The sequence below is a fragment of the Anomaloglossus baeobatrachus genome, chromosome 7 (assembly GCF_048569485.1).
Source record: "Anomaloglossus baeobatrachus isolate aAnoBae1 chromosome 7, aAnoBae1.hap1, whole genome shotgun sequence".
NCBI classification, from domain to species: Eukaryota; Metazoa; Chordata; class Amphibia; order Anura; family Aromobatidae; genus Anomaloglossus; species Anomaloglossus baeobatrachus.
In genome coordinates this window covers 24,177,302-24,201,948 of record NC_134359.1, presented here as the reverse complement: position 1 = coordinate 24,201,948, position 24,647 = coordinate 24,177,302, and the positions used below count along the sequence as shown (strand labels likewise).

At 42.6% G+C, this 24,647-nt stretch overlaps 1 protein-coding gene across 1 annotated transcript in view; it reads right to left on the bottom strand.

The window, feature by feature from the left end:
- Positions 1 to 24,647, bottom strand: part of THSD7B (thrombospondin type 1 domain containing 7B) — a 593,888-nt gene that overhangs the window by 186,081 nt on the left and 383,160 nt on the right. Inside the window, exons 13-14 of the mRNA XM_075317161.1 lie at positions 19,252 to 19,446; positions 5,121 to 5,384 (exon numbers count right to left, since the gene is read on the bottom strand). Of these exons, the coding sequence (XP_075173276.1) occupies positions 5,121 to 5,384; positions 19,252 to 19,446 (459 nt within the window). The remainder of the gene's footprint in view (positions 1 to 5,120; positions 5,385 to 19,251; positions 19,447 to 24,647) is intronic.

Here is a 24,647-nt window from a genome sequence, read left to right as displayed (position 1 = left end):
GTACATAGGGGCAGTATTATAGTAGTTATATTCTTGTACATAGGAGCAGTATTATAGTAGTTATATTCTTGTATATAGGAGCAGTATTATAGTAGTTATATTCTTGTACATAGGAGGCAGTATTATAGTAGTTATATTCTTGTATATAGGAGCAGTATTATAGTAGTTATATTCTTGTACATAGGGGCAGTATTATAGTAGTTATATTCTTGTACATAGGGGCAGTATTATAGTAGTTATATTCTTGTATATAGGAGCAGTATTATAGTAGTTATATTCTTGTACATAGGAGGCAGTATTATAGTAGTTATATTCTTGTACATAGGAGCAGTATTATAGTAGTTATATTCTTGTACATAGGAGCAGTATTATAGTAGTTATATTCTTGTACATAGGAGGCAGTATTATAGTAGTTATATTCTTGTACATAGGGGGCAGTATTATAGTAGTTATATTCTTGTACATAGGAGGCAGTATTATAGTAGTTATATTCTTGTACATAGGGGGCAGTATTATAGTAGTTATATTCTTGTACATAGGGGGCAGTATTATAGTAGTTATATTCTTGTATATAGGAGCAGTATTATAGTAGTTATATTCTTTTACATAGGAGGCAGTATTATAGTAGTTATATTCTTGTATATAGGAGCAGTATTATAGTAGTTATATTCTTGTACATAGGAGGCAGTATTATAGTAGTTATATTCTTGTATATAGGAGCAGTATTATAGTAGTTATATTCTTGTACATAGGGGCAGTATTGTAGTAGTTATATTCTTGTACATAGGGGCAGTATTATAGTAGTTATATTCTTGTATATAGGAGCAGTATTATAGTAGTTATATTCTTGTACATAGGAGGCAGTATTATAGTAGTTATATTCTTGTACATAGGAGCAGTATTATAGTAGTTATATTCTTGTACATAGGAGTAGTATTATAGTAGTTATATTCTTGTACATAGGAGGCAGTATTATAGTAGTTATATTCTTGTACATAGGGGGCAGTATTATAGTAGTTATATTCTTGTACATAGGAGCAGTATTATAGTAGTTATATTCTTGTACATAGGAGGCAGTATTATAGTAGTTATATTCTTGTATATAGGAGCAGTATTATAGTAGTTATATTCTTGTACATAGGGGCAGTATTATAGTAGTTATATTCTTGTACATAGGGGCAGTATTATAGTAGTTATATTCTTGTATATAGGAGCAGTATTATAGTAGTTATATTCTTGTACATAGGAGGCAGTATTATAGTAGTTATATTCTTGTACATTGGGGCAGTATTATAGTAGTTATATTCTTGTACATAGGAGCAGTATTATAGTAGTTATATTCTTGTACATAGGAGCAGTATTATAGTAGTTATATTCTTGTACATAGGAGGCAGTATTATAGTAGTTATATTCTTGTACATAGGGGGCAGTATTATAGTAGTTATATTCTTGTACAAAGGGGCAGTATTATAGTAGTTATATTCTTGTACATAGGAGGCAGTATTATAGTAGTTATATTCTTGTACATAGGGGGCAGTATTATAGTAGTTATATTCTTGTACATAGGGGGCAGTATTATAGTAGTTATATTCTTGTATATAGGAGCAGTATTATAGTAGTTATATTCTTGTATATAGGAGCAGTATTATAGTAGTTATATTCTTGTACATAGGGGCAGTATTGTAGTAGTTATATTCTTGTACATAGGAGCAGTATTATACTAGTTATATTGTTGTACATAGGGGCAGTATTATAGTAGTTATATTCTTGTACATAGGGGCAGTATTATAGTAGTTATATTCTTGTACATAGGGGCAGTATTATAGTAGTTATATTCTTGTACATAGGGGACAGTATTATAGTAGTCATATTCTTGTACATAGGGGCAGTATTATAGTAGTTATATTCTTGTACATAGGGGCAGTATTATAGTAGTTATATTCTTGTACATAGGGGACAGTATTATAGTAGTCATATTCTTGTACATAGGGGCAGTATTATAGTAGTTATATTCTTGTACATAGGGGCAGTATTAGAGCAGTTTTTCTTGTATGTTGGAGGCAGTTTATAGCAGTTTTTCTTGTATGTTGGAGGCAGTATTATAGCAGTTATTTTCCATATTATATTATCAGCAGGGAGGACAATAATCATGGATAAAATTAAACTAAAATTAAACTAATACTTCATCTCAAGTCATGATGGGAGCAAAGATAAGAATATAAAGAAGGTATTAAGCCTCGTTGGGCTTCTAAATGTCATATAACTTAGGAGTCATTACTGTATCAGTGATATTAATATCCATCGTGATAGGAATTGCCCTTTAATAATAAGATGTTTTCATTTAAAGTGGCAGTAAAAGGGCAGGAGCGGTGATCCGGGATTGTGTCTTTCTTCTGCCCCCATCGCTTCTTATTCACGCTGACCCTTTTACAGCTGAACGTCTGCACGGTGCGATAAGGAGGTTATTGCGGCCCTCGATGGAGCATGCAGGATTTCAGGGACCCTCTGCTCCGTTCATCCAGCGCTGACCCCTCACATACGCTTTATCTGCGGGGACGGCGGTGCGGCCTCTCTACACAAACCCTGCACAATTATCTTGATCCGAATGTAACTGCGCTCATTTTATAATGGGAACATCTCATGTTCGCGGAATCGCCTTATCACAGACCTTACAGGACGGCGGCCGCGGGTAAATGAAACACCATTATCTGTAATATTGAGTTAACCCGCGAGATATAATCTGCAGTCAGCAGCGACAAAACAGGACAGTTTATGGGCGAGAATAAAAGCTTCATACCAGACTACGGAGCTCACGTTTTATGCTGTTTTATCGCTGCGGTGTGATAAATGCTAATATACATAAATTACACTGGTTTTTTTCTGATGTAATCATTTATTATGACCCTTCAGTCATGTTACAAATATCAGATTTATTTTTTTCAATCTAAAGAGGTTCAAAAGTCTCTACATATTGTCTTCATATCATAATCTATCTTTACGGGGGTTAGAAATCTAATGTTCCTGTCGCTCAGCCGCCAATCCCCCTAGATAGACAATGACAATAAAATTCTGGCTGCTAATAGTCACCACTAGAGGGCGCTCACAGAAGAGGGATTTGTCCCAAAATAGTTTTATAATATAAAAACAATGTAGTAGAAAATGGTATTAAATATTATTTAAAGATGGACTCTTATAAATCTGTAGACACACTGGTGGTCTTCGTTCACATCCGATGAGCAATGACAAGGTGTGCTGACACATAATAACCTCTGCAGCCAATCACTGACCTCACCACTAATACTGAAAAGTAGAGCAAGATACAATGCTGCCCCTCAATATCCAAAAATCTAACTAAATTTCTGCTCATATGTACAAGAACATAAGTACTATAATACCGCCCCTATATACAAAAATATAATTACTATAATACTGCTCCTATGTACAAGAATATACCTACTATAATACTGCCCCTATATACAAGAATATAACTACTATAATACTGCTCCTATGTACAAGAATATATTATAAATACTATAATACTGCCCCTATATACAAAAATATAACTACTATAATACTGCCCCTATATACAAGAATATAACTACTATAATACTGCCCCTATGTACAAGAATATAACTGATATAATACTGCTCCTATGTACAAAAATATAACTACTATAATACTGCCCCTATGTACAAGAATATAACTACTATAATACTGCCCCTATGTACAAGAATATAACTGATATAATACTGCTCCTATGTACAAGAATATAACTACTATAATACTGCTCCTATGTATAAGAATAAAACTACTATAATACTTCCCCTATGTACAAGAATATAACTGCTATAATACTGACACCTATGTACAAGAATATAACTACTATAATACTGCCCCTATGTACAAGAATATAACTACTATAATACTGCCCCTATGTATAAGAATATATTATAACTACTATAATACTTCCCCTATGTACAAGAATATAACTGCTATAATACTGACACCTATGTACAAGAATATAACTACTATAATACTGCCCCTATGTACAAGAATATAACTACTATAATACTGCTCCTATTTATAAGAATATAACTACTATAATACTGCTCTTTATATACAAGAATATAACTACTATAATACTGCCCCTATGTACAAGAATATAACTGCTATAATACTGACACCTATGTACAAGAATATAACTACTATAATACTGCCCCTATGTACAAGAATAAAACTGATATAATACTGCCCCTATGTACAAGAATATAACTACTATAATACTGCCCCTATGTATAAGAATATGTTATAACTACTATAATACTGCCCCTATATACAAAAATATAACTACTATAATACTGCTACTATGTAAAAGAATAAAACTACTATAATACTGCCCCTATGTACAAGAATATAACTACTATAATACTGCTCCTATGTATAAGAATAAAACTACTATAATACTTCCCCTATGTACAAGAATATAACTGCTATAATACTGACACCTATGTACAAGAATATAACTACTATAATACTGCCCCTATGTACAAGAATATAACTACTATAATACTGCCCCTATGTACAAGAATATAACTACTATAATACTGCTCCTATTTATAAGAATATAACTACTATAATACTGCTCTTTATATACAAGAATATAACTACTATAATACTGCCCCTATGTACAAGAATATAACTGCTATAATACTGACACCTATGTACAAGAATATAACTACTATAATACTGCCCCTATGTACAAGAATAAAACTGATATAATACTGCCCCTATGTACAAGAATATAACTACTATAATACTGCCCCTATGTATAAGAATATAACTATTGTAAGACCACCCTGGACAGCAAATGTTCCAGAGATTATTACAATCGACAATTGGACTTTTTTTTGCAATGCTTCCTCCCATACAGTCGGGTAATTAGAGGAGCAGTTTACTGTGAGATTTTCCCACGCGGCGCAGGCAGGGATCTTATAAATGTTAGAAAACTTTTCTTGTTTAAACCTAAGACGACACGGATACAAATCCTTTCCCCACCTTCACAATTAAAACCATTGAATGATAAATGGCAGCTCTAAAAATAATTCTCCATTTCTTCTTACCAGAATGACTACAGAGAGTGGGCTCAACTATTCTGCCAGTTAAATCATAACAAGCGGTGGCTCGGAGTCGGATGCCTCCGCCGCAGCCTTTCATGTTCCCCCGAGTTCTCACTCCCGGCTGCATCTCATTTCTTGCATCTTGTATTATGCAGTCCGACCAATTTCCATACGGCTGAGATTTATATACTTCACAGGCGCACGCCTCTGTCTCCAGTAACGGATAAGCTTCTGCGTTCTGACATCTGTCCCGCTTCTTGCTTCTCCCTGCAACCGGAGCGGAAAAGTATTAATGAAATCTAAAATAATGTTAAGTTTCGGAGAACTCCGCTAAATACACAAAGATTCATCTTTTTCTCGTTTCTTCACGGTTAAGGGCAGATGATTATATCAAGGACGTCGGCACAATAACTCATACATTTTTCTAGAAAATAAAGTGGATATTAGTTTTGAGCGAATCTAACAAAATTCGAATTTGGCAGATTTGCTTGAATTTGGCCAAGAAATTAAAATGTACATTGAGGTTATTCGATGCAAATTGAATATTCCTTATTATGCTTAAGGTCCCGTAGGCCCCAGGCTATTAAGCACAAGCAGAGCGTAAGAGATAGATAAATTGATATTTACTGGTCCCATTGCCGCCACAGCCCCCTCTGTACTCCTCCATGAGGCTTTTGTCACGCTAGGTACGGGGAAAGGGAAGGGAAACCCTGTTTATAAGGAAGGGGGAGATGGTGACCCCCTGGCCAAACCTACTGCTGGCCCCTGGGGTCCCTCACCACCCTTTATAGGGTCCACACTTATGAGCTGAGCTGCATATTTGACATTGGCTGACCCAGAGATAGGCGCTAGGTAGGGCCCAAACTCTATTGTAGGATTGTATGGAAAAAAAGAAGTGTGAGCATGTGCAATTACCACTTAATGGGGCATCAGTTGCACATGCTCACTACCGCTCCATTCACACAAGTGTGTTTGAGCTGCCAATTTTTGTGAACATTAGTGTATTGTGTACAAGGTGTACATAATTATAGATAGATGCTGTTTATGGGACGACCGGTTAACTATGCAATCATTTACAATGTCTAAAGCAGAATATATATATATTATATATATATATACAGTGCTGGCCAAAAGTATTGGCACCCCTGCAATTCTGTCAGATAATACTCTTCTTGAAAATGATTGCAATCACAAATTCTTTGGTATTATCTTCATTTATTTTGCTTGCAATGAAAAAACACAAAAGAGAATGAAACAAAAATCAAATCATTGCTCATTTCACACAAAACTCCAAAAATGGGCCAGACAAAACTATTGGCACCCTTAGGCTATGTGCGCACGTAGCGTTCTGCCCTGCAGAAATTTCTGCAGCGATTTGAACAGCACACGTGCGCTTCAAATCGCTGCAGAAAGAGAGTCCGTAATGAAAAAAGAAAAAAAAAAAGACGATTCCATGCGCTCTGAGTTCAGCCCCTCCCATAGACAGAGCGGGGGCTGCATGCAGAGCGCAGGAAAGAAGTGACATGTCACTTCTTAGAACGCGGGCTTCGGGCAGCAGCCGAAGCGCTGCGCTCTAATACGCCACGTGCGCACATCTCCTGCATAATCTTCATAGATTATGCTGGGGACGAAGAACGCATGCAGTTACGCTGCGGTGCAGATCGCAGCGTAACTGCATGCAAATACGCAACGTGCGTACATAGCCTTAGCCTAATACTTGGTTGCACAACCTTTAGCCAAAATAACTGCGCACAACCGCTTCCGGTAACCATCAATGAGTTTCTTACGATGCTCTGCTGGAATTTTAGACGATTCTTCTTTGGCAAACTGCTCAAGGTCCCTGAGATTTGAAGGGTGCCTTCTCCAAACTGCCATTGTGAGATCTCTCCACAGGTCTTCTATGGGGTTCAGGTCTGGACTCATTGCTGGCCACTTTAGTAGTCTCCAGTGCTTTCTATTAAACCATTTTCTAGTGCTTTTTGAAGTGCGTTTTGGGTCATTGTGCTGCTGGAAGACCCATGACCTCTGAAGGAGACCCAGCTTTCTCACACTGGGCCCTACATTATGCTGCAAAATGTATTGGTAGTCTTCAGACTTCATAATGCCATGCACACGGTCAAGCAGTCCAGTGCCAGAGGCAGCAAAGCAACCCCAAAACATCAGGGAACCTCCGCCATGTTTGACTGTAGGGACCGTGTTCTTTTCTTTGAATGCCTCTTTTTTTTTTTCCTGTAAACTCTATGTTGATGGCTTTTCCCAAAAAGCTCTACTTTTGTCTCATCTGACCACAGAAAATTCTTCCAAAACGTTTTAGGATTTCTCAGGTAAGTTTTGGTAAACTCCAGCCTGGCTTTTTCATGTCTCGGGGTAAGAAGTGGAGTCTTCCTAGGTATCCTACCATACAGTCCCATTTCATTCAGACGCCAACGGATAGTACGGGTGACACTGTTGTACCCTCGGACTGCAGGGCAGCTTGAACTTGTTTGGATGTTAGTCGAGGTTCTTTATCCACCATCCGCACAATCTTGCATTGAAATCTCTCGTCAATTTTTCTTTTCCTTCCACATCTAGGGAGGTTAGCCACAGTGCCATGGGCTTTACACTTCCTGATGACACTGCGCACCGTAGACACAGGGACTTTCAGGTCTTTGGAGATGGGCTTGTAGCCTTGAGATTGCTCATGCTTCCTCACAATTTGGATTCTCAAGTCCTCAGACAGTTCTTTGGTCTTCTTTCTTTTCTCCATGCTCAATGTGGTACACACAAGGACACAGGACAGAGGTTGAGTCAACTCTAATCCATGTCACCTGCTGCAAGTGTGATTTATTATTGCCAGCACCTGTTAGGTGCCACAGGTAAGTTACAGGGGTTGTTATTACACAAATTAGAGAAGCAGCACATGATTTTTCAAACAGTGCCAATACTTTTGTCCTCCCCCTTTTTTATGCTTTGTGTGGAATTATATCCAATTTGGCTTTATGATTTTTTTTTTCATTGAAGACAAATTAAATGAGGATAATAATACCAAAGAATTTGTGACTGCAATCATTTTCAAGAAGAAACTGAGTATTATCTGACAGAATTGCAGGGGTGCCAATACTTTTGGCCAGCACTGAGATAGATAGATAGATAGATAGAGATATATGTATATATATAGATATAGATATATATATATATATATATATATATATATATATATATATATATATATATATATTCACTGTTATTCTGACTTGCAAACACTTGAACCACGTTTGCGCCCCTCCCATATATACTGGCTGGACTATTTGATTAATGCCAGCTACAGCTTACCTATACTGATCTGGAGAGTTGTTGTGATCCAGACTTACTGGTGCCAAAAACAAGAATAAACGCAGACCCGTAGAATCCATGATCATTCAGATCATGATCAGGTCAGATGTAGCAGAGCTGGAATCATCGTGAGACCTTGTGTGGATTACGTCGGACGTGCAGGGCTGTTTTGGGGGTTAGTAAAAGGGTGAAAGAGGATGTATTTTTATCTTTTATTCCAAATAAAGGGTTTTTTTGGTGTTTGTGTTTATTTACTTTCACTTACAGATTTGTAATAGGGGGGTCTCATAAACCCTCCCCATTACTAATCTAAGGCTTAGTGACAGCTGTGGGCTGTAATTAACCCGTTATTACCCCAATCGCCACCACACCAGGGCAATCAGAGAGAGCTGGGTAGCGTTCCACAACTGTCGCATCTAATAGATGCGACAATTCAGGGTGGCTGCAGGCTGCTATTTTTAGGCTGGGAGTGGCCCAATAAGCATTGGTCTACCCAGCCTGAGAATAACAACCCGCAGTTGTCAGGCTTTACCTTTGCTGTGGATCAAAATTTAGGGGGACTGCATGCTGGTTATTTAAATTATTTATCTAAATAATAAAAAAAAAGCCGCATCCTATTTTGATACACAGCCAAGATAAGTGCACGGCTGGGGGTTGCAGCCTGTAGCCATATGCTTTATCTGTACTGAGTATCATAACATGGGGGAAACCTACGCCAAATATTTTATTTTTTACTGTACAATATAGAGCCTGTGATTGGTTGCAGGCAGATGCTGTCACACAGGCTGGGGGTGGGGGGGGCACATCTGACTGCAACCAATCACAGACGCCAGGACAGCTGGTGGGTGCGGAGAGCAGTGCATATGCAATGAAGGTAATGAATGGTCCTGGAAGTGAATTGGCGGCCACAGGAGCAATATACTGCTGCGCCGGAGCCTTGGTAAGTATAGCGCGCTTGCTTCATTCTTATTTTCTTTATTATTCCTTTATTTTTTTTTATTTTTATTTCCGAGTTGCCGGATCCGGAATCCTGGGCCTGGGTCCGGCACTCGGGTAAGTTTGAAACCGCACGGATCAGGCCTTTTACAATCCGGGTCCGCTCATCATTAGATATAACATGATTGCAGCCTGCAAAGCATTTGACCATAATGTCCTGATGTTGTATTGCGAGAAATGGGAGAAACAAACGTACAAAATCGGTGGGTCATGAAGTGGTTAACAAGATTGGCGGAAATGTAAGGTTGCCTACTTCTATAATGCAAGTTTTATTTTTTTTTTCGACCAACTCCTAAAATGCCGATTTTCATCCCTCCTTGTATTTTTGGACGTGGATCTGAGCAGCGCCTCGGAAGATGATACAGAATGAAATTATTCATGGGCAGAAACACGGCACCGGAACGGTTAATCATGAAAGAAGGGAACGAGCGGCCATATATCAAAGAATAGGCAATGAACGCCATTGTGCCGCTCTCCTAATACGAAGGTTATACGGGCTATTTATGTTCCTCAATTACGTGCCCCGTGTAAAACAATTACTCTGCCTTTGTTTTCAATAAACATTTCAAGCGTTATTCACAATTTTCCGCTGTCCCCGGCGGCGGCGGTATTTTACACCAAAGCAATAAATGAAATTTAACGTGGAGCCGAGATTTTCTGTACACAATTCTTTTTGAAGTTTTAAAGCCCATGAAGGTGAAGCGGAGAAGGATTATGCTTTTTATGTTTTTTTTTATTGATGTTTTATGCTGTTTGTTCTAATGAAGTTGGATTTATATGCCGGCCGGATCTTCTCATCAAGTCAGAGTTACGGATTCATTAAGGCTTGTAATGAACTCCAGGTGAAAAACTTGCTGTAAGATCAAGTGGAACGGGTTATGGAGCTTCTGAGGACCCGGCTGGGTCATAAAATCCAGATCCGGATGGATAGTCTGAGCATTCGCTCTGCAGAGAACTGTTCTGATTGTGTTAAGGTGTCTTATTCTGGAGAGGACAGAGGAGGGTCCCTCTGCAAGTGTAGCGCCTCTGAGACACCCAGGGCACTACAGGGAACTGCATCCTCACGGGGACCTGGAACACCAGTGCCCGCAACACCCACACACACAAAATCCTAGTTAGGCTACTTTCACACATCCGGTTTGAGCAGTGCGGCTCAATCCGGCTGTGAAACCTATGCAACAGATGCGGCGAAAACACCGCATCCTTTGCATAAGTTTTTACATGCGGCCCGTCCGTTTTTTTCCGGTTGTGGCATGCTACTGAGCATGCGCAGTGGAAGAAACCGCATGCGGTGGCCGGATGCGTTTTTTTCCGCATCGCGCCGCATCCGGCGTCCATAGGCATGCATTGAAAAATGCGCCGCAGCGGCCGGATGCGGCGCGATGCGGTTTTTTTGCCGGAGCAAAAAACGTTGCAGGCAACGTTCCATCCGGCCGCGGCATCGGCTAAATCTGCCGCATGCGGCAAAAACCGGACCGAACGCAAGCATGCGGCACAATACGGCACTAATGTAAGTCTATGCAAAAAAAAACGCAACCGGCGGCAAAAAAAACGGTTGTGTTTTTTCTGCAGGGCGCCGTAATGTGCCACAGAGCAAAAACCGGATGTGTGAAAGTAGCCTTACCACTCCACACCAGGGGTAATTGGTTAGTCAGATACAAGGGGATGGCCACCTAGAGGGCGGAACCAGACCAGGGGACTAGACAACCTGGTGGGAGGGGACAGCAGTCAGTCTAGAGAAGTAGTGAAAGACATGCCTAGAGATGGGTCGTGTAATGGTGGCCCGGGGGCACAGGATAGAGGTCGCCAGGGCAGGTATACACGGGTACCACTGGGACCAGATCACGCACGGGACACAGGGCCCTAGGTCAGGCGACAGTGTCAGACTGCCTGGCAAATACCTGCACAGTGAGGGGACCTTCACGGACCTCACTGACCCACAGATCCGGGGGTACCAGCAGTAAAGCAAGGATCAGGGTTCGGGACACAGACCAGTCCTACAGGGTCCACGCTGCACGCCGTACGGAGAAGGAGACTGACACAAAAAGGGACAGTCGGGCCCCAAGCACTCCACATTATGGGGACCCAACCACAATGAGGGTGCTGGGGACAGAGCAACCGAGTCATCAACTGGCACTGGAAATACAGGGACCTGAACCAGCCGTCCGAGGGAACAAGAGTGAGTAGAGACTTACAACCCACGGTGTGGCCTCCCTTATTACTCCATCATACATCTCCTAGGCTCGGCCCTACCTGCGGAGGGCCTACCACCACAGCTGCCATCACCACCAGCCCTGAGGGAATAATCAACTCAGCAGAGGCGATTCCACAATATTAACCGCAACCCGCAGGTGGCGTCACACCAATGACTTTAATCTCCCCGTAAATACTCCCTATTAAAAAGCCTCCAATGCGCGGGACCGGGCCACGGCCACGAAAGTGACATTCCCCAGTTGTAAACTGCCCGGGACCGAGTACCCCATTCCCTGGGTGACACACAAGGACAGTATATGGGCCCTTTGCAGCCCAATAACTCATCATAATGGCCAATTCCATCTGCAGTGGAGGTAGAAAGGAGCCCCTTAACCTATTGGACCCCTGTGCGGTTGCACCGCTGATATGTCCAACCTACTTCTCGTGTGGATTTGGCAGCAAATCCTTGTCCAATACATGCACATTTTTCTCCAGTTTCTACCCCTTCAACACTAAAGTCCCTGCTGAGAATCTGTGAAAGTCTGCAGCATGTGACTGAGACTTGTACAATCCTACTGCTGAAAATCTGCAGAAGTCCATCGCCTGGAGGTTTGCATTTGATATTGATCTTTAGCAGATAAGCACCAAGTTTGCAATCCATATGATAGGTGATACGAGATCAGGATCCTACCACTTAGAACTCAACGGTCAAATGTGAAAGACGGTCATGTGGTTTCTGGCCATAGAAGGTCACAGCGTCTGGCTGTGCAGAATGCTCCCTGACTTTCCATTGTTCCTGCTGTCAGTATTCATTGGTATAGCATAATCAAAAAATCCCTTAGTGTGGTGTCAAAGAGAAGCAAAACAAAAAGACCCCTATGAGCAGATGTGTGGAAAAAATTGTTCACAGAGGTCAAGACCACCAGAAAATCAAATCTTAATTAAAATATATATATATATATATTTTATTGTATAAATTCATCAAAGAATTAAAAAAAAAAATAAGAGTAATAATTATAGTAATCGGGAAACAAATGCAAGTGGTATAGACAGGGTTACTCTAAAGAGGATAGGAAAGACACAAAAAATATACCAGAGGGACCACTGAAAGTTAATACTGCTACTCCATCCAAAATAATCAATAAATATACCTAGTACATTTTTCTTTTTTTCTGTATTTAAATATAGCAAAAAATTAAAAAATGCCAATAAATATCAATAAATACTGAAACATGCGTCAAAAATCCCAATAACGATAAACAGAATAAATAACAAAGTGCTATAGTGCCTGATAGACAAAAAGAGGGAAACCGCATATAGGCTCAAGAACAGCAATAAATAAATAGGTAAATACCAAATAATCCTAATTGCAGGAAGGGAATTGATAAAGTGCTGTAGTGCCTAAATGAGGTTTCTAATGGGATAGCAGCATGGAGGTTGTAATGTAGAACAATGGAGGAGATAACAGATACCTAATGCCGGGTCTGTGAAGCTCATCTGTCCTCAGCCCGACGCGCGTTTCGTCTGACGTTGACTTCTACGGAGGGGTTGATGTGATGATCATCATATGATCATCACATCATCAAGATGAAGACATGAAGATGAAGATGGGCACATTACTATTACTACAAAATGGGGACAAGGATGGGCACATTACTAAAAGAAGGGGACAAGGATGGGCACATTACTACAAGGGGACAAGGATGGCCACATTACTACAAGTAGGGGACAAGGATGGGCTCATTACTACAAGAAGGGGACAAGGATGGGCTCATTACTACAAGAAGGGGACAAGGATGGGCTCATTACTACAAGAAGGGGACAAAGATGGGCTCATTACTACAAAAAGGGCACAAGAATGAGCTCATTGATACAAGGAGGCAGCAAGGATGGGCACAAGGATGGGAACATTACTACAAAGGGGACAAGGATTGGAACATTACTACAAAAAGGGAAAAAAGATGGGCTCATTACTACAAGAAGGGGAAAAGGATGAGCCCATTACAACAAGAAGGGAAGAAGGAGTGGCAAAAGGATGGGCACATTACTACAAGGGGACAAGGATGGGCATATTATTACAAGAAAGGGACTAAGATGGGGCCCAGTACTACAAGACAGGGACCAGGATGGTCGTAATTACTATATGGTGCTGACTGTAAAAACAATATTTCTGTATTCAGAGTAAATATACACCAACACTGGGAACATGGAGAAGAGACCTGACCAGTATACACCAACACTGGGAACGTGGAGAAGAGACCTGACCAGTATACACCAACACTGGGAACAAGGAGAAGAGACCTAACCAGTATACACCAACACTGGGAACGTGGAGAAGAGACCTGACCAGTATACACCAACACTGGGAACGTGGAGAAGAGACCTGACCAGTATACATTAACACTGGGAACGTGGAGAAGAGACCTGACCAGTATACACCAACACTGGGAACGTGGAGAAGAGACCTGACCAGTATACACCAACACTGGGAACGTGGAGAAGAGAGCTGACCAGTATACACCAACACTGGGAACGTGGAGAAGAAACCCGACCAGTATACACCAACACTGGGAACGTGGAGAAGAGACCTGACCAGTATACACCAACACTGGGAACGTGTAAAAGAGACCTGACCAGTATACACCAACACTGGGAACGTGGAGAAGAGACCTGACCAGTATACACCAACACTGGGAACATGGAGAAGAGACCTGACTAGTATACATCAACATTGGTAACGTGGAGAAGAGACCTGACCAGTATACACCAACACTGGGAACGTGTAGAAAAGACCTGACCAGTATACACCAACACTGGGAACGTGTAAAAGAGACCTGACCAGTATACACCAACACTGGGAACGTGGAGAAGAGACCTGACCAGTATACACCAACACTGGGAACGTGGAGAAGAGACCTGACCAGTATACACCAACACTGGGAACATGGAGAAGAGACCTGACCAGTATACACCAACACTGAGAATGTGTAGAAGAGACCTGACCAGTATACACCAACACTGGGAACGTGGAGAAGAGACCTGACCAGTATACACCAACACTGGGAACATGGAGAAGAGACCTGACTAGTATACATCAACATTGGTAACGTGGAGAAGAGACCTGACCAGTATACACCAACACTGGGAACGTGGAGACGAGACCGGACCAGTATACACCAACACTGGGAACATGGAGAAGAGACCTGACCAGTATACGTACACCAACACTGGGAATGTGTAGAAGAGACCTGACCAGTATACACCAACACTGGGAACGTGTAGAAGAGACCTGACCAGTATACACCAACACTGGGAACATGGAGAAGAGACCTGACCAGTATACACCAACACTGGGAACGTGGAGAAGAGATCTGACCAGTATACACCAACACTGGGAACATGAAGAAGAGATCTGACCAGTATACATCAACACTGGGAACGTGTAGAAGAGACCTGACCAGTATACACCAACACTGGGAACATGGAGAAGAGATCTGACCAGTATACACCAACACTGGGAACGTGTAGAAGAGACCTGACCAGTATACACCAACACTGGGAACGTGGAGAAGAGACCTGACCAGTATATACCAACACTGGGAACGTGGAGAAGAGACATGACCAGTATACACCAACACTGGGAACGTGGAGAAGAGACATGACCAGTATACACCAACACTGAGAACGTGTAGAAGAGAACTGACCAGTATACACCAACACTGGGAACGTGGAGAAGAGACCTGACCAGTATACACCAACACTGGGAACATGGAGAAGAGGCCTGACCAGTATACACCAACACTGGGAACGTGTAGAAGAGACCTGACCAGTATACAATAACACTGGGAACATGGAGAAGAGACCTGACCAGTATACACCAACACTGGGAACATGGAGAAGAGGCCTGACCAGTATACACCAACACTGGGAACGTGGAGAAGAGACCTGACCAGTATACACCAACACTGGGAACATGGAGAAGAGACCTGACCAGTATACACCAACACTGGGAACGTGTAGAAGAGACCAAACCAGTACACAACAACACCACCAACATGGAGACCTGACTAGTATACACCAACACTGGGAACGTAGAGAAGAGACCTGACCAGTATACACCAACACTGGGAACGTGGAGAAGAGACCTGACCAGCATACACCAACACTGGGAACGTGGAGAAGAGACCTGACCAGTATACACCAACACTGGGAACGTGGAGAAGAGACCTGACCAGTATACACCAACACTGAGAACGTGTAGAAGAGACCTAACCAGTATACAACAACACTGGGAACATGGAGAAGAGACCTAACCAGTATACACCAACACTGGGAACATGGAGAAGAGGCCTGACCAGTATACACCAACACTGGGAACATGGAGAAGAGACCTGACCAGTATACAACAACACTGGGAACGTGGAGAAGAGACCTGACCAGTATACACCAACGCTGGGAATGTGGAGAAGAATCCGGACAAGTATACACCAACACTGGGAACGTGGAGAAGAGACCTGACCAGTATACACCAACACTGGGAACATGGAGAAGAAACATGACCAGTATACACCAACACTAGGAACGTGGAGAAGAGACCTGACCAGTATACACCAACACTGGGAACGTGGAGACGAGACCTGACCAGTATACACCAACACTGGGAACATGGAGAAGAAACATGACCAGTATACACCAACACTGGGAACGTGTAGAAGAGACCAAACCAGTACACAACAACACCACCAACATGGAGACCTGACTAGTATACACCAACACTGGGAACGTAGAGAAGAGACCTGACCAGTATACACAAACACTGGGAACGTGGAGAAGAGACCTGACCAGCATACACCAACACTGAGAACGTGTAGAAGAGACCTGACCAGTATACACCAACACTGGGAACGTGGAGAAGAGACCTGACCAGTATACACCAACACTGAGAACGTGTAGAAGAGACCTAACCAGTATACAACAACACTGGGAACATGGAGAAGAGACCTAACCAGTATACACCAACACTGGGAACATGGAGAAGAGGCCTGACCAGTATACACCAACACTGGGAACATGGAGAAGAGACCTGACCAGTATACAACAACACTGGGAACGTGGAGAAGAGACCTGACCAGTATACACCAACGCTGGGAATGTGGAGAAGAATCCGGACAAGTATACACCAACACTGGGAACGTGGAGAAGATACCTGACCAGTATACACCAACACTGGGAACATGGAGAAGAAACATGACCAGTATACACCAACACTAGGAACGTGGAGAAGAGACCTGACCAGTATACACCAACACTGGGAACGTGGAGACGAGACCTGACCAGTATACACCAACACTGGGAACGTGGAGACGAGACCTGACCAGTATACACCAACACTGGGAACGTGTAGAAGAGACCTGACCAGTATACACCAACACTGGGAACATGGAGAAGAGACCTGACCAGTAAACACCAACACTGGGAACATGGAGAAGAGACCTGACTAGTATACACCAACGCTGGGAACGTGGAGAAGAGACCTGACCAGTATACACCAACACTGGGAGCGTGGAGAGGAGACCTGACCAGTATACACCAACGCTGGGAACGTGGCGAAGAGACCTGACCAGTATACACCAACACTGGGAGCGTGGAGAGGAGACCTGACCAGTATACACCAACGCTGGGAACGTGGCGAAGAGACCTGACCAGTATACACCAACACTGGGAATATGGAGAAGAAAGACCTGACCAGTATACACCAACACTGGGAATGTGGAGAAGAGACCTGACCAGTATACACCGACACTGGGAACATGGAGAAGAGACCTGACCAGTATACACCAACACTGGGAACGTAGAGAAGAGACCTGACCAGTATACACCAACACTGGGAACGTGGAGAGGAGACTTGAGATCAGATTTGATGGAGACATGCTTGAATCTGATCTAGAGTATGTCCAAATGTGGATTTACAAAATGCTAACAAAATAATAAAATTAATATGTAGATTTTTAAGAGCAAAACAGTAACAATGTAGCGACATGACAAGAATCTGAATAATAATCATATTCTAAATAGCTGCAAGTCACATTTATGTATGAGGTAGCCGAGATGATTGTCTATAACAGGAAGGTCGCCTCACACTCAGAGCTATAGAGGATGGTGAGATATGGAGCCTGAAAGTCAAAAGTCCAAAACATTGTTACCCTTTTGCTCGTCACTGGTCTACTTGTTAGCTGTAAAGCAAATCTCAGAAGATTTGGAAACACGATTGGAAAGCTCTGGGCAATCGGGGACTACACCACTACAGATATACATAGGTTGAAGGTTCTAGGTTCACTTCTCTTGGCTTTGGGAACATGTGCAGGGTTTCCTTCCTTATAATGTATGAAGCGTTGCAAACAGCTCAATCGTTCATTGTGATCTAATATTGTTATTCAGTTAACAGAAAAGTAATTTATTGTTAATTACATCAGTTGTAGACAGGATTCCTGCAGTAAATTAATCTATTAAGCATAATTAACATCACAGCGGGACACAACAACTGTGTCTCAGGAGGATGCTAAGTATCTGCTATAGTCCGTATATATTCACAAGGTGCAAGATGGTGAAGCAGAAAGTGATATAATAAAAAGGCTGTGTATGTATGACATGTCCATCACCTCCCAGCATCAATAGACGGTCACATGTCCACGACCATCATTATACCATATATATATATATATATATATATATATATATATATATATATACACACCTCTCTCTGTCTCTCTCTCAGTATGTATGTAGCTTTCAAAAACATTTTGTAAATACATCACAATAATCCTAGTATCCAGCCTGGGTTACACTCCAGAGCTTCATTCACAATTCTGAAGACTTCAAAGATGAATTTTCTGACGATATCTTCTGCTTGTTATACGTTTGTCTGCCATTCTAACTCAAGATCAGTGCCCAGTGACTGCACCAGCAGAATAGTGAGTGCAGCTCTGGAGTATAATACAGGATGTAACTCAGGATCAGTACGGGATAAGCAATGTAATGTATGTACACAATGACTGCACCAGCAGAATAGTGAGTGCAGCTCTGGAGAATAATACAGGATACGTAATGTAATGTTTGTACACAGTGACTGAACCAGCAGAATAATGAGTACAGCTCTGCAGTATAATACAGGAGGTAACTCAGGATTAGTACAATATAAGTAATCAACTGGATTTACACAGTGACTGAACCAGCAGAATAGTGAGTGCAGCTCTGGAGTATTATACAGGAGGTAACTCAGGATCAGTAATGTAATGTATGTACACAGTGACTGCACCAGCAGAATAGTGAGTGCAGCTCTGGAGTATAATACAGGAGGTAACTCAGGATCAGTAATGTAATGTATGTACACAGTGACTGCACCAGCAGAATAGTGAGTGCAGCTCTGGAGTATTATACAGGAGGTAACTCAGGATCAGTACAATATAAGTAATCGACTGGATTTACACAGTGACTGCAGCAGCAAAACATTGAGTGCAGTTTAATAAAACACAAACCATCAGCACAGTAGTTGCTCCATAAGACAATGCTTTATATTATTATTGCCGGTTGCTAATTAATGACTATGGAAGGTGTAAGGGAACAAGTGTCCTACCTGTGAGGGATCTTCTCCTTGTTTTAGTTGAGGTGCAGTTTGGGGTACAAGAGGTAAATTTACTCCATGGGGTAAATGTACAATCCTCTTTGCAAGGGACTTTACACTCCTGCGCTGAGGGTGGGGCAGGACCGGCCCATCGAAGACATTCAGTCACATCAGTAGAACGATCATCAGCAGTGACACAGTTGACCTCTAGAATACAAGACCACAATGGGGTTAATGTCTGACCTTTTCAGAAAGTTGGTAGTAGTATATTCCAGTATTGCTTGGATCATACATGGTGTTTTATGTGTCATATCCAGGAGTGGATACAAAATGCAGAAAAAGATATAAAGAAAAGAAAGCTCAGACCTGATACGTCTCTTCTTTGTATCAAATCTCGTAAATTCTATGGAAGTTGAATGCAGTGATTGGGCTCATTTCTAGTGTTGAGCCACCCCCCTAGCGTTCGAGTTCGGTTCGGTTCGTCGAACGGAGGCTCCGTTCGACGAACGTTCAACGAACTCCTTCGAACCCCATTGAAAACAATGGCAGGCAAACAAAAACACACACAAACACATTATACATATAAACATACAGTTAATAAACATTGCCATTACACTTACAGGTCCCCGCGACGCGTTCTGCACTCTGTCTCCCGCCGCTTTTCCTTCCGATCATCGCTGCGTCCTCCCAGTAACCAGCACTGATGATAGGACCTTCAATGACGTCAAAATAGCATGTGACCAGTCACGTGTCTATTATCTCATTGGCTACAGACTGGTCACATGGCTAGACATCATGCTAGGTCCTTTCAGTGCAGCTCTCCGGTACGCGGTGCTCGTTCCAGCATCTCCGTGTACCGGCGAGATGCTCTGGGACATGGTCAACTCCCCGTCCATGCATGTCGGCGTTCTTTACAGAGTCAGCCCACATGAAAGGACCTGATGCCACAGCCGGTAAATAATGGAGATCACCGTTGCTATAGTAACCCGTTTGTCAGCAGTGACGTCACCGCTTACAGCCTGCAGCCTCTGCTCACTCACTGAGTGATTAGACTGCACGGGAGCAGTAGCGTTCTTCCTCCCATGCTGTGCTATCTGATGTAGCAGAGCTGCATGGGTTGAAAGAGAAAGAAGACAGAAGACAAGGATCGTGGAGGGCTGACAGGGAGTAATAAACATGGAGTCTCTAATGTGTCTGTGTATTTATTTCTATTAAAGTATTTTTTCTCTGTGTGGTGTCTTTTTTTTAATCCTTTATTGGAGATTCTTAATGGCCGGGTCAAACTTGCCTGACATTAAGAATTTCTGGCTTAATACTAGCTAGTAAAACAAAGATAGTATTAACCCATTATTACCCAGCGAGCCACCCGGCTTCAGGGCTGCTGGAGGAGTTGGATACAGCGCCAGATGATGGCACTTCTATGAAAACGCCATTTTCTAGGGCGGCTGCGGACTGCAATTTGCAGCAGAGGGGCCCAGAAAGCTCAAAAGCTCAGGCCAACCTGTGCTGCGGATTCCAATGCCCAGCTGCCTAGTTGTACCTGGCTGGATACAAAAATGGGGCGAAGCCCATGTGGTTTTGTTGTTTTTTTTTAATTATTTCATGAAATTCATGAAATAATTAAAAAAAAGGGCTTCCCTATATTTTTAGTTCCCAGCTGGGTACAAATAGGCAGCTGGGGGTTGGGGGCAGCCCGTACCTGCCTGCTGTACCTGGCTAGCATACAAAAATATGGCGAAACCCACATAATTTTTTTGGTGGGCAAAAACTCATGCATACAGTCCTAGATGGAGTATGCGGAGCATTGTAGTTCTGCAGCTGCTGTCTGCTCTCCTGCATACACTAGTGAATGGAGCATGCTGAGCCTTGTAGTTCTGCTCCCCCTGTCTCTCCCTCCAGCATACAGTCCTGGATGGAGGATGCTGAGCCCTGTAGTTCTGCAGTTGCAGTCTGCTCTCCTCCATACAGACAGACAGCAGAAATGCAGAACTACAAGGCTCAGCATACTCCATGCAGGACTGTATGCAGGAGTTTTTTGCCCCCCAAAAAAATTACGTGGGCTTCGGCATGTTTTTGTATGCTAGCCAGGTACAGCAGGCAGCTACGGGCTGCCCCAACCCCCAGCTGCCTATTTGTACCCGGCTGGGAACCAAAAATATAGGGAAGCTCTTTTTTTTTTTTTTTAAATTATTTCATGAATTTCATGAAATAATTAAAAAAAAAATGACGTGGGCTTTGCCCAATTTTTGTGTCCAGCCAGGTACAACTAGGCAGCTAGGGATTGGAATCCACAGCGCAGGGTGCCCTAGCTTTCTGGGCACCCCTGCTGCGAATTGCAGTCTGCAGCCGCCCCAGAAAATGGCGCTTTCATACAAGCACCATCTTCTGGCGCTGTATCCAACACTTCCAGCTGCTCTGGTGACGGGTGGCTCGATGGGTAATAATGGGGTTAGGGCTAGCTGTATATTATCAACTGGCCCTGAGCCCGAAATTCATGGTGTCACGCCAATATTAGACATAGCCACCATGAATTTCTAGTACAGATAAAAAAAAACACAACACACAGAAAAATATTTTTATTAGAAATAAAACACAACACAATTAGTGACTCCATCTTTATTGAAATAAAAAATCCCCCTCCGCAGTAATCCTGGGTTAAGGGTCCCGCGCCGTCCAATCCGGATCCAATATCATCTGATCGGTTTGCTGGAAGGCAAAGCGATCAGCTGATGTGTCAGGTTCAAGGGCCGAATCACATGACACATCGGCTGATTGTATAAAAGCCGTTTATACAATCAGCTGATGCATCAGTGCAAAAAAAAACAACAAAAAAACTAAACACTTCTGTGCAGATTCCTGTCCGACAGCAGCAGTTGATAGTTTAGCCAGCCGGACTGTAAAAAGCCGGCCTCACCGCTCGACTTATAGTGTCAGCTGATTCCGTCAGGTGACCGCATCAGCTGATCATTGCCAGGTCTGAGAGAGAGAAAAGAGAGAGAAAAAAGAGCGAAAAGAGAGAGAAAGAGAATAGAAAAAGAGGGAGAGAGAAAAGAGAGAGAAGAGGGAGAGAGAAGAGAGAGAGAAGAGAGAGAAGAGAGGAGAGAGAGAAGAAGAGAGAAGAGAGAGAAGAGAGAGAGAAGAGAGGAGAGAGAGGGAGAGAGGGAGAAGAGACAGAGAGAAGAGAGAGAAGAGAGAGGAAGAGAGAGAGAGAAGAGACAGAGAGAAGAGAGAGAAGAGAGAGAGGAGAGAGAAGAGAGAGAGAAAAGAGAGAAGAGAGAAGAGGAGAGAAGAGAGAGGAGAGAGAGGAAACAGCAATGCAGCCTCATTCCGTGAACTGCTCCGGTTTTAGAGGTGTGTCCCGCGGCTCACAGCTAATGTCCGACTCCTCCCCTCAGTGCACAATTAAATTAAATTATAATTTATAATTATAAATAAATAATAATTATAATTTAAATTAAATTCTTTACCGGGACACCCGGAACTCGAACTCGTGAACTATTTCTCCTTAGGCAGTAGCTCTAACCATTGAGCCACTGTCTCTAATGAAAAGCATAGGAAGATTTGGTAATCTTGACATCTGTTTTGCACTTGAGAATCCAGAAGTGGATTATTCAGCTACAAAGAGGAGAGAGGGAAAAAGAGAGAGAGAGAAAAAGAGAGAAAGAGAAAGAGAGAGAAAAAGAGAGAGGTAGAAAAAGAGAGAGAGAAAAAAAAGAGAGAGAGAAAAAGAGAGAACAAGAGAGAGAAAAAGAGAGAAAGAGAGAGATGAGAGAGTGAGAGAAGAGAGAGAGAGAAGAGAGAGGGAGAAGGGTGAGAAGAGAGAGAGGAGAGAGAGAAGAGAGAGAGGAGACAGCAATGCAGCCTCATTCCGTGAACTGTTCCGATTTTAGAGGTGTGTACCGCGGCTCACAGCTGATGTTCGGCTCCTCCCCTGAGTGCATAATTAAATTAAATTATAATTATAAAAAAATAATAATTATAATTTAAAATTAAATTCTTTACTGGGACAGCCAGGACTTAAACTCGTGAACTAATGCTCCGTAGGCAGTGGCTCTAATCATTGAGCCACTGCCTCTAATGAGAAGCATATGAAGATTTGGTAATCTTGACCTCTGCATTGCAGAGTGAAGTCTCCGGTGACAGCGCAGCCCACTTCAGGTGCTGCGTGGAGAAGACACAAAGCGCTCGTGTTCTACGGCGCTCCCTGTCATCTTCATGTAGCAGAGCTGAAAGCGTCGTGTGGATTACTTCGGACCTGGATTGTTGTTTGGGTATTAATAAAGAGGTAAATGAGGGTATTTTTGTCTTTTATTCCAAATAAAGGATTTTTCGTTGTGTGTGTTTCTTTACTTTCACTTACAGGTTAATCATGGAAGGTATCTCGGGGAAACGCCTGCCATGATTAACCCCGTTATTACCCAGATTGCCACCGCACCAGAGCAATTCGGGATGAGCTGGGTAAAGTCCCGGGATTGTCATATCTAATGGATGCGGCAATTCCGGGCGGCTGCTGTGTGATATTGTTAGGGTGGTGGGCTCCCCATAACGTGGCGCTCCCCATCCTGACAATACCAGCCTCCAGCCATGTGGCTTTATCTTGGCTGGTATCAAAATTGGGGTGAATCACAGGTTTTTGTGTTTTTATTTATTTATTTATTTTACTGCACGATATAGACCTGCCCGCCGGCGGCTGTGATTGGTTGCAGTGAGACAGCTGTCACTCAGTGTGGGGGCATGTCTGACTGCAACCAATCATGGGCGCCGGTGGTGGGGAAAGCAGGGAATACCTGATTGAATAATGAAGCGGCAGCCATGTTCAAAAGAGGAAAAGCCGCTGGAGATTTGTGACAGCCGTGCAGCCTCGCGCCCGTGATCGGTGAGTAGGAAAGAGAGAGGGATTGTGCTGGGGATGCAGGACACATACAGATACGCAACATGTGCACATAGCCTTACCGCGAAAAGCCACGCTTTTGGTGATTGAACCGTTCTCGAACGTAACTCGAACTGCCGAGCTTTAAGCAAATCGTTTGAGTACGTCGAACGACTCGAACGCCGCCCAAAATCACTCGAATTTAAAATTGGCGAATGGTTCAACTAGAGCATCGCCCAACTCTACTCATTTCACTTTTCCTGGGCAGTAAAGCGGTCACTTCAGATTGCCGCCATGGGCGCTGTTCTTGGAAATTGTGGCACACTAGTTTGCATTCTCTATCCCATTCCCAAAAAGTGCCAGTTGTCCAGAAAAGATGTGTGTAACACTCTGTGGTCTCCTACACTGTACCCAAAATGCTTTCAAGCTCTATAATGTAAATACTGCCTTAGAAATGTCAAATTGACCTCAACATAGATGGCTATGGATAAATTGATAGTAACCGTTCTTTAGTACGGAGCTGTCACACACTATATGA